Genomic DNA, 18,809 nt, shown 5'->3' on the forward strand with positions numbered 1-18,809 from the left:
TTGATCATTGCAACATTACCATTTATCATTGCAAATTACTTAATAATGGCAAAGGGGATTATAGCTACTAATAGCTTCTTTCCCGGAAAATAACTTTTTGTATATAATGGAGGTGATACAATACAATTAATTAACCTGTGTACATATATACTATACTAATTTATGTAACATGCAATTACTATATATCTTACTAACATTGTCTGGAAAACAACAGTTTTGCTTAACCAAAAATTAAATTAACCTTTATTCTACCTCTATATATGTGTATTTCCTTTAATTTTCTATTTCTTAAAAAAGGAAACTACTGGTTGGTAGTTGGTCTGAGTTTGGTGGGAAAGTTTGGAATAGCAGCAGCATTTGCCATCGCCTACATCTACTCTGCTGAGATCTTCCCAACTGAGTATCGCAGTGTGGCAGTTGGTACTTGTTCCATGTGTGCTCGTACTGGTGGTATTCTCCAACCATTCATTGCTTCTCTAGTAAGTGATTTCAATAAAATTAATTAATAATGCAAATTTTGAAGACTCATTGATTAAAATACTGATTTTTTTTTCTGCATTTTTGCATAGTTTATTTTGGATATATATCACTCTTTAGTGCCTATTTATTTTCATTGTCTAGCCAGCAAATTTAATGCAGTAAAATGGTAAAATCAACTTGAAATCATTGGCATCTGTGCTGTACCTTGACAATGACTCGTTTGATCGGCTTCAACTTTTCACCACTGGTGTGGTTCCTGAACACAAGGCTTGTGCTGTTGTTGGGTCACAAGTGACACCTATTTGGCACTCGGTAAACAACAAATGTTTCTTCTCATTGGCTTCAAAGTAATATTAACCTTGGATTCTATAAGGTGGATTAGACTTCAGAAGTATGGATCCAGCAGGTACAAATTTGAAATTTTACTGAGATAGTTAAAAAAAAAAGGAGAGTAATGAACTTTAATTGTCTATTAATGGACCTGCTATGACTAGCTTTTGACGACCCCCTCATCTCACTATGACTAGCTTTTGACGACCTCATCCCACTATGACTAGCTTTTGACGACCTCATCTCACCATGGCTAGCTTTTGACGACCTCCTCATTCCACTATGACTAGCTTTTGACGACCTCATCTCACTATGACTAGCTTTTAACGACCCCCTCATCTCACTATGACTAGCTTTTAATGACCCCTTCATCCCAAATCTCGCTATAACGTGATAACAGAGCTAAAAAATAAAATCTTTTTTCATCTGAAAAATTTGGGTCTTTCCCACCTTACCCACGTCAAGGTCCATCACGCTATGGTGAGATCCCTGAATTTCGCTATAATGTGCTTTATTTCCTCGGCTTTAGCCAGTCTGAACTCAAATCATGTAAAAATTTAAAGGTCGAACAGACCTTCTTCTGTAACTGCTACACCACAAAGAAATTTTTAATTCAACATCGAGGTCGCAAACTCTTTTGTCGATAAGAACTCTTAAAAAAAAATACGCTGTTATCCCTAAAGTAATTTACTCTCTAATCCTAAAAAGGGATCATATGAACAAGTATCTCTGATTTAAACAAAAAACAGTTATATAATTTATATCTTAGTCGCCCCCAACTAAACATCCTGCTAATAATAAACTTTAACACTCCGAATCACTCTTAACCAGCTTCATGTATAAACTTTATAGGGTCTTATCGTCCCTCTAACTCATTTAAGCCTTTTCACTCAAAAGTTAAATTCAATCTACGAGACAAAGACAGCTTACTTCTCGTCCAACCATTCATTCCAGCCTTCAATTAAAAGACTAATGATTATGCTACCTTCGTACAGTCAAAATACGGCGGCCTTTTAGTCCCCAATGGGCAGGCCAGACTTTATATAACTCTCATATAGACATGTTTTTGATAAACAGGCGGAAGTATCCCTTTTTGCCGAATTCCTTTATACTCACCACTCCTTCAATAAATCTCATTAATTTTCCAAAATTTATTTTAAATAAACAATTCATATACTAATACATTCACTTTAAATCTTTAAACTAAATTTATAAAAAGTCTTTCCTACCTGCTTAAAAAATAATAAATATTCTTCTTATACCTCAGATACAACTCCCTGTAAACATGGCTACCTCTAAGCCTAGTTAAATATACCTTTCCTATTTATTTTTATAACTAAAATAATTAAACAAAGAGCTTACCCCCTCTATTCCTAAACCTTGCCTTGCCTTAATGCAAAGAAAAAATTGAATTTTTTTCAAAAAAAAACCAGATATCTTAAGACTCCATTAACATTTCACTACTAAAACAAAGTTTTGAATTTTTTTACCACAAAAACTCTCCTTATTTCGGGAAAATATCATAAATATTTAATGTAAAATATCCATAATACACAAGGTACTTAATTTAACTAATACTTTCCATTTATTTCACTAATATATTTCAACTTTCCTGCACAGTACTATTATCTATCGCCAACAATTATTATTTCCCTAATTACCTACTAAAACCTAAAAATATTTTTCCTAATCATAATAATTAGCAAGTCTTCATAATAACCAAAATAAGTCACCCCTGCGACAACCTTTTCAACGTAAGTGAAATGCTAATCTTTAGCTTTATTTTGAATCTACAGTTTTAATCTCCCAAACAAATAAACTACAACTAACATAAAAACCGCTTATTTAACTTTACAAACTCTCCTATTCTCCTTATTGTCTATATATATATACATTTCTTTAAATGTAAATTGTCCGAATCATTTATAATCCTGTAAATAATATAATCTACTAATATATATATAATATTCATAGTGTATCTAGCGTGTAAGTCATTATCTATTTCATTTCAGTATTTATATACTTGAAGCCGGTATATAACAAGAAATATATATATACCAAGCTATTTTATTAATTAGTTTACTGCTATGATCTACTAATATATATATCTACTTCTCAGTGTATCTTTCGGAAAATTAATATAAAGAAGTAGTAGCTTCGTTTTATCTTCTCCCATGACCATAAATTTGTTGAGTTAGGCATAAGAATTAACAACTGGGCGTCTACACTGCAAACTGAATTGTTTGCAATCCTAATGGCGCTAAAGCTAACCTATGACACTGAGCTTGACTCTATCATCATTACTGATTCTATGTCATCACTGAAGGCTCTTGACTCATATAATGACTCCAACAACATGCTCATTGGGGAAGCCAGGTATAGATACTCAAAAATTAGGGACAAAGGAATTAATGTACAATTGCTATGGATCCCATCACACATTGGATTACTCCTTCATGATAAAGTTGATATGTTAGCCAAGAAGAGTATCGAGAAGGAGAATGTAGAATATAACTTTGGTATAACTGTGTCTAGCATTAGGAATAATATTAGGAGAGAAGTAAATAATGAAAATGATTGTTATAGGAATGCAGTTAGAAGCCTGAGTAGATCTATAACCCACTATGATAACATGAACGTAGATAAGTATGTTTATGGAGCAACTTGCAATGTGAACAGACTGACTGATGTTGTAGTGGCCAGGCTTAGGCTTGGTTACAAGTACTTCTGGCAGTTTGGGAGACACACAGATGATGATCAAACTAAATGTAAATTATGTGATCAGGCATATGGTCACTCTCTTGAACACTATGTGCTTAATTGTCCACTTATTGAGGAATACAGAGACAGACAGTATAATAACCTATGTGACATGTCAAGATATCTTAATAATGAAAATAAGATACCAGATATACTAAGCAAATTTCCTAAATTTGCTTGTAACAGATAAGTGAACTATAGATATGTAGATATAAATCCATATGTATTCCTGTTAACCCTTTGGGGCCTAGTTCCTAGGCCTTTTGTGTATCCATATGCTCTCGCGCTACCGTCCACAGGATGGATATGGGGTGCACAATAAACTAGCCACTTTGGTGGCAAAATCTAAATCCATGACCATCTGTTAGGAATATCTTCATGGAAATGGGGAAATCCAGAAGGAGACGATTAATACAAATATGAGTAGAATCCCCTTTCTCATGAAGGGTTCTACTTATAACTGTATTAATCGTAATGTACAGAGCTCAATGTTATCATTCTATTATAGTATAGATAGCTCATTCATACAGTTATACTCAATTCACCACTTTCATACAAAGAAATGTATATATATATATATATATATATATATATATATATATATATATATATATATATATATATATATATATATATATATATATATATATATATAAAGATAAGATTTTAGATAAGATAAGATTTTGTTCGGATTTTTAACCCCGGAGGGTTAGCCACCCAGGATAACCCAAGAAAGTCAGTGCGTCATCGAGGACTGTCTAACTTATTTCCATTGGGGTCCTTAATCTTGTCCCCCAGGATGCGACCCACACCAGTCGACTAACACCCAGGTACCTATTTGCTGCTAGGTGAACAGGACAATAGGTGTAAGGAAACGTGTCGAAATGTTTCCACCCGCCGGGAATCGAACCCGGGCCCTCCGTGTGTGAAGCGGGAGCTTTAGCCACCAGGCCACCGGGCCACCGGGCCCCCTTATATGTTTTTTTTTCTTTTTATTTTTTAAGCAATTTAATCTTCTTTCTCATTCAATCTGCTAAGAATAACTAAATATCTAGAGAGGAACAAAAAGTATTCTAAGATCAATTCCTTATTACCTATTCCTCTTAACCTTTAACACTGTTTATGTAAATTGGAATCACACCAATCCTCGAAAGATCAAAACTTTTCGTGCCCTTTACACTTCTACATATAACATATAGGTAAGCTAAATTTTAAGCTAATAGGCTCATACCTCATTTATGAGAGTAATCTCTCTTTATAATTTTATTCTCACCTTATAAAATCATTTTTATATTTTCGCTTTTGTCGGGATCCTTCCTGGCCATTTCTTCTTCCTCATGATTTTCAGCCTGAATTGGCCTTGAAGATAAGATAAGATAAGATAAGATTTCGTTCGGATTTATAACCCCGGAGGGTTAGCCACCCAGGATAACCCAAGAAAGTCAGTGCGTCATCGAGGACTGTCTAACTTATTTCCATTGGGGTCCTTAATCTTGTCCCCCCAGGATGCGACCCACACCAGTCGACTAACACCCAGGTACCTATTTGCTGCTAGGTGAACAGGACAACAGGTGTAAGGAAACGTGTCGAAATGTTTCCACCCGCCGGAAATCGAACCCGGGCCCTCCGTGTGTGAAGCGGGAGCTTTAGCCACCAGGCCACTGAATCATATATCATTTATTCCTTTAATCTCATCAAAAGAAAATCAATTACCGTCTGAAGCCTCCTTAAAATATTTCTTAATTCAAGCTCTTGGGTCAGCCATTATTATTTTATCTTCAACCTTAACATTTTTCATTCCTATAATCTCGCTCTCCTTTATCTCCTTAGCCCTACTCCTTAAATTAGGGGCAGCTCCGTTTCATTTTTGGTTTCCCCAAGTCATAGAAGGTCTCAATTGAATCCAAATTATTATTCTCATGACAATCCAAAAGCTTGCTCCAATATTTTTAATCTCTTATTTATCTTCAGAATATTATACGTACACTATTCTCTTTTTAGGCGGGGTTTCTTCCGCTATCATTGGAGCACTCGGGGGAATCAACCAGACGTCCCTTCGAAAAATCTTAACCTACTCATCTATTAATCATATATCATGAATACTTTTCGCTATACTTATTAATGAAGCCTCCTGAATAATTTACTTTTTTATATATACTCTAATTTCGGCTTCAGTAGCCTTTTACTTCGCATCTACCCAAACATACTTTTTTTCCCACTTAATTAATGCTGATCATGGTTCTCTTCCTAAAATCATCTCAATAATAAACCTTTATTCTCTAGGAGGTCGACCTCCTTTTTCTGGTTTTATCCCTAAATGAATCATTATTCAAGAAATAATTTTAACATCTTTCTACTTTCCTTTATTAATCCTCCTCCTTTCTTCACTAGTAACTCTTTATTTTTACATCCGACTTACTTTATCCTCTATCTCAATTTCCTTTACTCAAATAAAATGAAATATTTCCTTTAAACCCCTTAAAATCTTATCATCCCCCTTATATTCCTCAATCAATTTATTCGGACTTTTTATTCCATCTATACTTTTAGTTATCTAAGATTTTAAGTTAATTTAAACTAACAACCTTCAAAGCTGTCAAAAAAAAGTAATAATCTTTTAAATCTTACCTTCCATTGATAAGAAAGTATAACTTCTATTTAGATTTTCAATCCAACGCCTTTAATCTCAGCCATCTTATCCTACAAATTACACAAAATTAAAGAACCTTTCATAAATATATTTAATGGAACACTATGTATTAGCAAAACAAAATACTCCATTATCTTCCCAGAACAACAAGAAAATAATGTATTTAAAAATAATCCATGTTGTCTCAAAGAATACATATATAAAGTATAACAGGCACTAAAAAAAGACAACACCCCTACTCTGAATAAAATTAATTTTCTTCATCTAACCACTCTAATAATTAAACTAATCTCTCCTATTAAGTTCAAAGTTGGGGGAGCAGCTATATTTCCTACAGCTAATAAAAACCACCATAAACCTATATTTGGTATAATATTTAACAAACCTTTCCTAATTATCAAACTCCGCCTTCCTAAACGCTCGTAAACTATATTTGCTAAACAAAATAAACCTGAAGAACACAAGCCATGACCTACCATCACCACTACAGCCCCATTTAAACCTCATCCTCCCATAACAACCAACCCTCCTAACACTAAACCCATATGAGCCACAGAAGAGTAAGCAATTAAAGATTTTATATCAACTTGACGCAAACACATTAAACTAATAATAACACCACCTAAAATCCCAAGACTCATTCACATCCAACAAAATATTTTATTAACCTCCGAAAATACTCCTAAAATTCGAATTAAACCATAACCCCCTAACTTTAACAATACTCCACCTAATACTATTGACCCTGCAACCGGAGCCTCCACATGAGCCTTAGGTAACCATAAATGAAATATAAACAGAGGTAATTTAACCATAAATGCAAATACAGAGCAAAAATATCAAAATAATCTAGTATTTTGATAGTCAATTATTCCCAATAATAGCCCTATATTCAATCTACCCATACTTTTATATAGCCTTAATAAAGAAGCTAACAATGGCAGTGAAGCAAACAAAGTATAGAACAATATGTAAATTCCAGCCTGAATTCGCTCAGGTTGATAGCCTCAACCTAAAATTAATACGAGTATAGGGACTAGCGACCTCTCAAATCTAATATAAAACATTAGATAATTTACTGATCTGAAAGTTAAAATTAAAACTAACAACAAAATTAAGTTCACTGACAAAAACCCTGCATAAAAATTACCCATTTTCTTTACTGTGGCTCTCCTGAAAACTATTAGCATTACAATTCAAACTCTTAATACAATCAAAATATATCTTAAATAATCAACCCCTATTATATAACCCAGACAAAAAAAAACAGAAATCATGGTTTATTATTAGTAATCTTATAAAACATATTATCAATAAACCAACCTGAACTAACCTCCAATTCACTACAAACCTTATTAAAACCAAATTAAATACCAAAAACTTTAACATACTAAAATTCCAAATCCCCTAAAATAATCATTACCATGTGAACGAACAATAGAAACCAGTAAAGACAAGCCTAAAACCCCTTCACATGCAACCATCACTAAAAAAAATATTGCAAACACACCCTCCAAACCGACCCTGAATGTATAAACTCTCATAACCCCAAACACATTTAATATAATAAATTCCAATCTTAATAAAACATTTAACAAATGCTTATGATTTGAAATAAATGCTCAGAACCCACAAAAAACTATAATTAACAACCTAAGACCTTCGATTCCTAATATCATCATACACCTATATTTCTTCTTAAATTACTTTAATCTTTACCCTCACAAAACTTATGACTTCACCTTTACGTAAATCCCATCCATTACTTAAACTCGCTAATTCCACACTTGTAGATATACCAATTCCTAGTAACATTTCAATTTTTTGAAATTTTGGGTCCCTCTTAGGATTATGTCTAGTAGCTCAAATCACAACTGGATTATTTTTATCCATTCATTTTACCTCACATATTGACCTAGCTTTTTCGAACGTAGCACACATCTGTCGTGATGTCAATTATGGATGATTGTTCTGCACCATTCATGCAAATGGGGCCTCCTTTTTCTTTATCTGTATCTATTCTCATATTGGTCGAGGTATTTATTATGGATCATTTACCCTTTTCCACGCTTGGAGAATCGGTGTTCTAATTCTATTCTTAACAATAGCCACAGCCTTTTTAGGTTATGTCCTACCCTGGGAACAAATATCATTTTGAGGTGCCACCGTCATTACAAACTTATTTTCTGCCATTCCCTACATTGGAACAGATTTAGTTCAATGAATTTGGGGTGGGTTCGCAGTTGATAATGCCACCTTGACTCGATTTTTTGCATTTCACTTTCTGCTACCATTTTTAATCGCTGCAGCTACACTTATTCATATTTTATTCATCCACCACTCTGGAGCCAACAACCCTCTAGGAGTAACCTCTTCTCTAGACAAAATTCCCTTTCACCCCTACTTTACATTTAAAGATATTGTAGGATTTCTAGTTATATTTATAATCCTAATCCTCCTAACTCTTTTAAATCCCTACCTCCTTGGAGATCCTGATAATTTTATTCCAGCCAACCCCCTAGTCACACCAGCACTTATCCAACCTGAATGATATTTTCTGTTTGCATACGCTATTCTTCGATCTATCCCAAACAAATTAGGCGGGGTTGTCGCTTTGGTCCTATCGGTAGCAATCCTTTGATTTCTTCCATTCACCTCCTTATCAAAATTTCAAGGTCTCACTTTTTATCCTTTAAACCAGCTTCTATTTTGAACTCTTATCTTCACAATCATTTTATTGACATGGATTGGGGCTCGGTCTGTAGAAAATCCTTATATCTTTACAGGACAAACTCTAACTATTATTTATTTTTCTTATTATGTTGCTAATCCTTTAATTACCCTTTTAACAGATTTACTCCTAGAATGGTTATTTAGTTTATTTAAAACAAATGTTTTGAAAACATTTAAAGGAAGATTTTTCCAATACCCACCAACATATAAATTTAGTTTATACTAAAATTAATTTTACCCCTAAGAAAAAAATTAAAAAATTTAAAGATATAGGAAGAAACCTTTTTCAAGCCATATACATCAATTTATCATATCGCAATCGCGGTAAAGTAAACTTTATAACTACAACAATCAACATACGAACAAGAGGAATAACTATAGACCGAATACCTTTATTTGTATGATCCGTTTTCATTACCGCGGTACTTCTGCTTCTATCCCTCCCTGTTCTAGCAGGAGCAATTACCATACTTCTTACCGATCGAAATTTAAACACCACTTTCTTCGATCCAGCTGGTGGAGGGGACCCCATTCTCTACCAGCACTTATTCTGATTTTTTGGACACCCTGAAGTCTACATCTTAATTCTCCCAGCTTTCGGTATAGTTTCACACATCGTTACACAAGAATCAGGCAAAAAAGAAGCATTCGGAACACTAGGAATAATTTATGCCATAACAGCAATTGGAATTCTGGGATTCCTTGTATGAGCCCACCATATGTTCACCATAGGCATAGATGTTGACACCCAAGCATATTTCACATCAGCAACCATAATTATTGCCATCCCCACAGGAATTAAAATCTTCAGATGATTAAGAACTCTTCAAGGTTCTCAATTCTCATACATGCCTTCCCTCCTATGGACCTTAGGATTTATTTTCTTATTTACAGTAGGGGGTTTAACAGGAGTAATTTTAGCAAACTCCTCAATCGACATTATTCTTCATGACACCTACTACGTTGTAGCCCACTTCCACTACATCCTATCTATTGGAGTCGTATTTGGAATTTTTGGAGGTATTGTTCATTGATTCCCCCTGTTTACTGGATTTTCTCTGAATTCTTCATGATTAAAACCTCATTTCTTTACTATATTTTTAGGAGTAAACTAAACCTTTTTTCCCCAACACTTCCTAGGATTAAATGGTATACCACGACGGTATTCAGACTATCCAGATGCTTACGCAGCATGAAATATTGTTTCATCAATTGGATCTCGTATTTCACTAGTAGCTGTTTTCTGGTTCATAATTATTGTTTAAGAGGCTTTAATATCAAAACATAATATTGCTTCACCATCCTTACTGCCTTCATCCATTGAATGACAGCACCCTTACCCTCCTGCTGATCACAGATACGCAGAAATTCCTCTAATTTCTAATTATCTAAAATGACAGATAGATGTATAGGATTTAAGCTCCTACCAGGAAGGAATTACCTTCTATTAGAGATGCCAACATGAGGATGCTTAGGACTTCAAGACAGCGCTTCTCCACTTATGGAACAATTAGCATACTTCCACGATCACACAATATTTATTCTTATTCTCATCACTACATTAGTAGGTTATATTTTAATTAATTCAGCACTAAACTCACTTATTAACCGATTTTTACTTGAAAACCAAGAAATTGAAATTATCTGAACTATTTTACCTGCTATCATCTTAATTTTCATCGCCATGCCCTCCCTACGGCTACTCTATTTATTGGATGAAACTAACAACTCAAGAGTTACAATTAAAACCGTCGGGCATCAATGATATTGATCCTATGAATATTCGGACTTTCTAAATATCGAATTTGATTCCTACATAGTACCCTATAATACTGACTCAAATTTACGACTTTTAGATGTTGATAACCGAATACCTATTCCTTTTAATACTCAAATTCGTCTTATTATTTCAGCAGCAGACGTAATCCATTCCTGAACTATTCCTTCCTTAGGAGTAAGAGCCGACGCCATCCCAGGACGACTCAATCAAATTAGGTTTCTAGTAAATCGACCAGGCCTATTCTACGGTCAATGTTCAGAAATTTGTGGAGCTAACCACAGATTTATACCAATTTTAATTGAAAGAATCTCGGTAGACTCTTTCTTGAATTGAATTTCTAGAAATTCATAATTAATCTTCTCTCCAGATAACTTATAAAAGTTTAGGTCTTTTAAACCTAAAAAAGTAGTTCTCCTACTTCTAGAGACTAAAATTAGTTAAAAAATAACATTAGTTTGTCAGATTAAAGTTATCATATTTATGATATTTTTGAATGCCTCAAATAGGGCCCTTACTTTGATTTAATCTTTTTTTAATATTTACTCTAGGGTATATTTTATTCTTTATCACTAACTTCTTCTACAAACTTCCAATTAAAACAGAAACTTTCATTCATAAATCAACAATTCTAGAAAAGTCCTGAAAATGATAACAAGATTATTTTCCATTTTTGAACCATCCTCAAGTATTCTCTCACTCAATCTAAACTGAATATCAACATTCTTAGGATTTCTATTTGTTCCAATTCTTTTCTGAACTTCACCATCTCGATGACTTTATTTGCGATTTAAAATTGTATCCACCCTTCATAGTGAATTTAAGACAATTTTAGGACCCTCCAATCCAGGTTTATCATTTTTATTTGTTTCATTATTTAGCTTCATTCTTTTTAATAACTCTTTAGGCCTTCTTCCTTATATCTTTACCAGATCCAGACATCTAGCAATAACCCTGACCCTGGCTCTACCTTTATGATTATCTTTTATTTTGTTTGGATGATTAAACCACACTCAGCACATGTTTGCCCACTTAGTACCCCAAGGGACCCAAATGTGCTTATACCTTTTATAGTTCTCATCGAAACAATTAGAAATATTATTCGACCAGGTACATTGGCAATCCGACTTGCGGCAAATATAATTGCAGGTCATCTCCTTCTAACTTTACTTGGAAGGATAGGGTCTTCCTTATCCCCCAAATTGTTAATTTTTCTTATTTTAGCCCAAATTCTTCTCCTTATATTAGAATCTGCCGTTGCAATTATTCAATCTTATGTATTTGCAGTTCTCAGAACTCTTTATGCCAGTGAAGTAAATTAATGTCACCACACAGACACCATGCCTTTCACTTAGTTGACATAAGACCTTGACCCTTGACCGGATCAATCAGAGCTATACTTTTAACATCAGGTCTTATTAAATGATTTCATCAATTTAATCCAGATCTTCTCTTCTTTAGATTTATTCCTATTATTTTAACTATAATTCAATGATGACGAGATGTAACTCGAGATGGAACATATCAGGGACTCCATACTCAAATTGTTATAAAAGGTCTACGGTGAGGAATAATTTTATTTATTGTCTCTGAAGTATTATTTTTCTTCTAATTTTTTTGGGCTTTCTTCCATAGAAGACTTGCACCCACAATTGAAATTGGAATGTTTTGACCACCTGAAGGTATCCAACCTTTCAATCCTTTCCAAGTTCCCCTACTTAATACAACTATTTTACTTTCATCAGGAGCGACAGTAACTTGGGCACATCACGCAATCCTTAACTCTCATCATTATGAAGCTATACAAAGTCTGGGTTTAACTATTCTCCTTGGGGTTTACTTCACTTCCCTTCAAGCATATGAATATTTGGAAGCATCTTTCTCTATCACAGACTCAATTTACGGAATTACCTTCTTTGTAGTAACCGGATTTCATGGACTTCACGTAATCATCGGGACTTCATTTTTAACAGTTTGTTTTTATCGCCTTTTCAAGTGCCACTTTTCTAATAATCACCACTTTGGATTTGAGGCTGCAGCTTGATACTGGCATTTCGTTGATGTAGTTTGATTATACCTCTGTCTTTATTTACTGATGAGGAAGATAATTTTTTAGTATTAATGGTACATCTAGCTTCCAACTAGAAAGTATAATTGTTTAGAAAAATTAATTCTAATTATCAACTTAATCATCCTTCTAACTCTCTCGATTACAATTCTAATTATGATTTTATCCTCAATTTTATCAAAAAAAACCATTATAGACCGAGAAAAAATATCCCCATTTGGATGTGGGTTTGACCCTAAGACTTCAGCCCGACTGCCTTTTTCTCTCCGATTTTTCCTCATTGCTGTAATTTTCCTAATTTTTGATGTAGAAGTCACATTAATTCTTCCTCTAGCCCATATCTCCCCCTTCGCAGATATTTTCTCTTGAAGATCTACAGGATTATTTTTTCTCCTAATCCTTCTCTCAGGCCTCTATTATGAATGATATAAAGGTGCCTTAGAATGATCTAACTGGAAATGTAGTCAATAATGACATATGATTTGCATTCATAAAGTGTTTATAAACCTTTTTCAAATTAGAAAGCGAAAGATTGCGTTTAATTTCGACCTAAATTTTGGTTAGTAAACCTCTAATTTATTTTGACAGAAGCCAAAACCAGAGGCATATTACTGTTAATAATAAAATTTAATCTTCTTTCCTGTCAAAGAGAATTAGGCCAGCGAAAAAGCTTCTAACTTATTTCCCGAGCGGTTAAATTCCGTTCGCTTCTCTTTTTTATAGTGTATAAAACATATTACATTTTCAGTGTAAAGCTGAAGATTTTTCTTCTAAAAATATCACCTATAGGCTAATAACCACCTTTGCAGCTTCTATGCAAAATTCTAATTTAAAATATATAAGTGAATTAAATAAAAATAAAAAACATAACAATAATTCAAATAAAAAATCCTTTTATATAAATTATAATCATATTCTCCTGTCTTAATTGTAAGTAAACAGAACCTTTTATTATCCCATCAAATCCTCCCTCACCCCCAAAATATTCTGACCAACCTTTATCTCCAATCTTGAAAAAAGACTCACCACTCCTTAATCTTCAGTGAGATACCCTAAAAGTCGACAAAATTGGTATAAACCATATAGATCCTATAAACACAACATAAGAATAAAATCCAACAGACTTTAACCTAGTTCTTGACCTAACCATGTTAATTACATAACCTAAAAGGGCCCCTAATCCTCTCACTAAAAAAGCTAAAATTTTAAAGGGGGACCTCAAACAAATCATATAAGGTTCTGGGAATACTACTCAAGCTAAAGCACACCCCCCTACTACCGCTCCAACCCTTAACATTATTATTCCTCTCAGCATTTTTCTATGATTTTCCCTAACAAATATTACAGACCTTATATTAGAAAAACACCTTATTCTATAATAGATTAATCGAAATGTGTAACATAATGTTAAACCAGTGCTTAAGACATATAAAAAAAATCTAAAAATATTAATTTCCCTTATAAATGCAACTTCTAAAATCAAATCTTTAGAGTAAAATCCAGCCAAGAAGGGTATTCCGCATAGAGCTAGGTTAGCTAAATTCATGCAAAAAAGCTACCCCACACTAGAACATGTAGTGAGAACCTTACTATCAAAGTAATAAGAGACCTACCAACGTAACAAAGGTATACATATCACTAGCCTGCCCATGTTACGAATATCTTGATATTCTTTAACCCTATGAATTACCATTCCCGCACACATAAACAACAAAGCCTTAAATAAAGCATGAGTTAATAAATGGAAAAAGGCTAAATCAGCGAATCCTAAAGATAAAATACTCATTATCACACCCAATTGTCTCAAAGTTGATAGAGCAATGATTTTTTTCAAATCAAACTCAAAATTAGCCCCCAAGCCCGCTATAAATATAGTCAGGCAAGAAACAATTAACAAAACTCTTTGTACACACGAACCCCTTAAAGCCCCACTAAAGCGAATCAAAATATAAACACCAGCTGTCACTAGTGTTGAAGAATGAACTAACGCTGAAACCGGAGTAGGAGCAGCTATAGCTGCTGGAAGTCAAGCCGAAAACGGAATTTGAGCTCTTTTAGTCATAGCAGCAATGCACACAAAAACTTTCAATAATAAAAAATTCCCACTCAAGTATCTTAAATAAAAAATAAAATTTCAACCCCCTAACATAAAAAGTAAAGAAATACTCAACAAAATCCCAACATCTCCAATCCGATTTGACAAAACTGTTAATATACCTGCATTCGCAGATTTTTTGTTTTGGTAATAAATTACCAACACATAAGAAATTAATCCCAACCCATCCCAACCTAAAAGGATTCTAATTAAATTAGGACTAATAATCAAAGCCCCTATAGATAAAACAAAACCAAAAACTAAATATATAAATCACCTGTACCTTTTATCTCCACTCATATAATCCCCTCTATTGTATATTACCATAGAGGAAATAAACAAAACTACCCCTAAAAATAAGAATCTTACTCAATCATAAATCAAAGTTACCACAACAGAAGAAGAGTTTAAAGAAAAAATTTCCCATTCAATTACATAAGAAGACCCTGAACTCAACCTTACTAAACTAAATAAAATAAAAACCAACGCCCTAAATAACAAAAACACTAAACTAACTAAATGACCATAAGCACCCCACATCATAATTTAAGGCTTTGTTGTTTATGTGTGCGGGAATGGTAATTCATAGGGTTAAAGAATATCAAGATATTCGTAACATGGGCAGGCTAGTGATATGTATACCTTTAACTAGGGTTTGCATGAATTTAGCTAACCTAGCTCTATGCGGAATACCCTTCTTGGCTGGATTTTACTCTAAAGATTTGATTTTAGAAGTTTCATTTATAAGGGAAATTAATATTTTTAGATTTTTTTTATATGTCTTAAGCACTGGTTTAACAGTATGTTACACATTTCGATTAATCTATTATAGAATAAGGTGTTTTTCTAATATAAGGTCTGTAATATTTGTTAGGGAAAATCATAGAAAAATGCTGAGAGGAATAATAATGTTAAGGGTTGGAGCGGTAGTAGGGGGGTGTGCTTTAGCTTGAGTAGTATTCCCAGAACCTTATATGATTTGTTTGAGGTCCCCCTTTAAAATTTTAGCTTTATTAGTGAGAGGATTAGGGGCTCTTCTAGGTTATGTAATTAATATGGTTAGGTCAAGAACTAGGTTAAAGTCTGTTGGGTTTTATTCTTATGTTGTGTTTATAGGATCTATATGGTTTATACCAATTTTGTCGACTTTTAGGGTATCTCACTGAAGATTAAGGAGTGGTGAGTCTTTTTTCAAGATTGGAGTAAAGGTTGGTCAGAATATTTTGGGGATGAGGGAGGATTTGATGGGATAATAAAAGGTTCTGTTTACTTACAATTAAGACAGGAGAATATGATTATAATTTATATAAAAGGATTTTTTATTTGAATTATTATGTTTTTTATTTTTATTTAATTCACTTATATATTTTAAATTAGAATTTTGCATAGAAGCTGCAAAGGTGGTTATTAGCCTATAGGTGATATTTTTAGAAGAAAAATCTTCAGCTTTACACTGAAAATGTAATATGTTTTATACACTATAAAAAAGAGAAGCGAACGGAATTTAACCGCTCGGGAAATAAGTTTGAAGCTTTTTCGCTGGCCTAATTCTCTTTGACAGGAAAGAAGATTAAATTTTATTATTAACAGTAATATGCCTCTGGTTTTGGCTTCTGTCAAAATAAATTAGAGGTTTACTAACCAAAATTTAGGTCGAAATTAAACGCAATCTTTCGCTTTCTAATTTGAAAAAGGTTTATAAACACTTTATGAATGCAAATCATATGTCATTATTGACTACATTTCCAGTTAGATCATTCTAAGGCACCTTTATATCATTCATAATAGAGGCCTGAGAGAAGGATTAGGAGAAAAAATAATCCTGTAGATCTTCAAGAGAAAATATCTGCGAAGGGGGAGATATGGGCTAGAGGAAGAATTAATGTGACTTCTACATCAAAAATTAGGAAAATTACAGCAATGAGGAAAAATCGGAGAGAAAAAGGCAGTCGGGCTGAAGTCTTAGGGTCAAACCCACATCCAAATGGGGATATTTTTTCTCGGTCTATAATGGTTTTTTTTGATAAAATTGAGGATAAAATCATAATTAGAATTGTAATCGAGAGAGTTAGAAGGATGATTAAGTTGATAATTAGAATTAATTTTTCTAAACAATTATACTTTCTAGTTGGAAGCTAGATGTACCATTAATACTAAAAAATTATCTTCCTCATCAGTAAATAAAGACAGAGGTATAATCAAACTACATCAACGAAATGCCAGTATCAAGCTGCAGCCTCAAATCCAAAGTGGTGATTATTAGAAAAGTGGCACTTGAAAAGGCGATAAAAACAAACTGTTAAAAATGAAGTCCCGATGATTAAGTGAAGTCCATGAAATCCGGTTACTACAAAGAAGGTAGTTCCATAAATTGAGTCTGCGATAAAGAAAGATGCTTCCAAATATTCATATGCTTGAAGGGAAGTGAAGTAAACCCCAAGGAGAATAGTTAAACCCAGACTTTGTATAGCTTCATAATGATGAGAGTTAAGGATTGCGTGATGTGCCCAAGTTACTGTCGCTCCTGATGAAAGTAAAATAGTTGTATTAAGTAGGGGAACTTGGAAAGGATTGAAAGGTTGGATACCTTCAGGTGGTCAAAACATTCCAATTTCAATTGTGGGTGCAAGTCTTCTATGGAAGAAAGCCCAAAAAAATTAGAAGAAAAATAATACTTCAGAGACAATAAATAAAATTATTCCTCACCGTAGACCTTTTATAACAATTTGAGTGTGGAGTCCCTGATATGTTCCATCTCGAGTTACATCTCGTCATCATTGAATTATAGTTAAAATAATAGGAATAAATCTAAAGAAGAGAAGATCTGGATTAAATTGATGAAATCATTTAATAAGACCTGATGTTAAAAGTATAGCTCTGATTGATCCAGTCAAGGGTCAAGGTCTTATGTCAACTAAGTGAAAGGCATGGTGTCTGTGTGGTGACATTAATTTACTTCACTGGCATAAAGAGTTCTGAGAACTGCAAATACATAAGATTGAATAATTGCAACGGCAGATTCTAATATAAGGAGAAGAATTTGGGCTAAAATAAGAAAAATTAATAATTTGGGGGAGAAAGGAAGATCCTATTCTTCCAAGTAAAGTTAGAAGGAGATGACCTGCAATTATATTTGCCGCAAGTCGGATTGCCAATGTACCTGGTCGAATAATATTTCTAATTGTTTCGATGAGAACTATAAAAGGTATAAGCACATTTGGGGTCCCTTGGGGTACTAAGTGGGCAAACATGTGCTGAGTGTGGTTTAATCATCCAAACAAAATAAAAGATAATCATAAAGGTAGAGCCAGGGTCAGGGTTATTGCTAGATGTCTGGATCTGGTAAAGATATAAGGAAGAAGGCCTAAAGAGTTATTAAAAAGAATGAAGCTAAATAATGAAACAAATAAAAATGATAAACCTGGATTGGAGGGTCCTAAAATTGTCTTAAATTCACTATGAAGGGTGGATACAATTTTAAATCACAAATAAAGTCATCGAGATGGTGAAGTTCAGAAAAGAATTGGAACAAATAGAAATCCTAAGAATGTTGATATTCAGTTTAGATTGAGTGAGAGAATACTTGAGGATGGTTCAAAAATGGAAAATAATCTTGTTATCATTTTCAGGACTTTTCTAGAATTGTTGATTTATGAATGAAAGTTTCTGTTTTAATTGGAAGTTTGTAGAAGAAGTTAGTGATAAAGAATAAAATATACCCTAGAGTAAATATTAAAAAAAGATTAAATCAAAGTAAGGGCCCTATTTGAGGCATTCAAAAATATCATAAATATGATAACTTTAATCTGACAAACTAACGTTATTTTTTAACTAATTTTAGTCTCTAGAAGTAGGAGAACTACTTTTCTAGGTTTAAAAGACCTAAACTTTTATAAGTTATCTGGAGAGAAGATTA

At 33.4% G+C, this 18,809-nt stretch overlaps 1 protein-coding gene, 1 long non-coding RNA gene and 4 pseudogenes across 2 annotated transcripts in view; 3 read left to right on the forward strand and 3 right to left on the reverse strand.

Annotated features, from left to right (window-relative positions):
• The window catches only part of LOC138854618 (uncharacterized), a 225,688-nt gene extending 222,926 nt beyond the window's left edge, over window positions 1–2,762 (reverse strand). The window contains exon 1 of the long non-coding RNA XR_011393798.1: window positions 1,821–2,762. This is a non-coding gene — a long non-coding RNA (uncharacterized lncRNA). The remainder of the gene's footprint in view (window positions 1–1,820) is intronic.
• The window catches only part of LOC138854617 (cytochrome c oxidase subunit 2-like), a 222,773-nt pseudogene extending 211,707 nt beyond the window's left edge, over window positions 1–11,066 (forward strand).
• The window catches only part of LOC138854612 (organic cation transporter protein-like), a 154,214-nt gene that overhangs the window by 91,228 nt on the left and 44,177 nt on the right, over window positions 1–18,809 (forward strand). The window contains exon 7 of the mRNA XM_070098815.1: window positions 298–479. Within this exon, the coding sequence (XP_069954916.1) occupies window positions 298–479 (182 nt within the window). The remainder of the gene's footprint in view (window positions 1–297; window positions 480–18,809) is intronic.
• On the forward strand, window positions 11,099–12,221 carry LOC138854614 (ATP synthase subunit a-like; annotated as a pseudogene).
• On the reverse strand, window positions 13,851–17,668 carry LOC128686541 (NADH-ubiquinone oxidoreductase chain 5-like; annotated as a pseudogene).
• On the reverse strand, window positions 17,791–18,516 carry LOC138854613 (ATP synthase subunit a-like; annotated as a pseudogene).

This window comes from Cherax quadricarinatus, chromosome 64, assembly GCF_038502225.1.
Source record: "Cherax quadricarinatus isolate ZL_2023a chromosome 64, ASM3850222v1, whole genome shotgun sequence".
NCBI lineage: Eukaryota > Metazoa > Arthropoda > Malacostraca > Decapoda > Parastacidae > Cherax > Cherax quadricarinatus.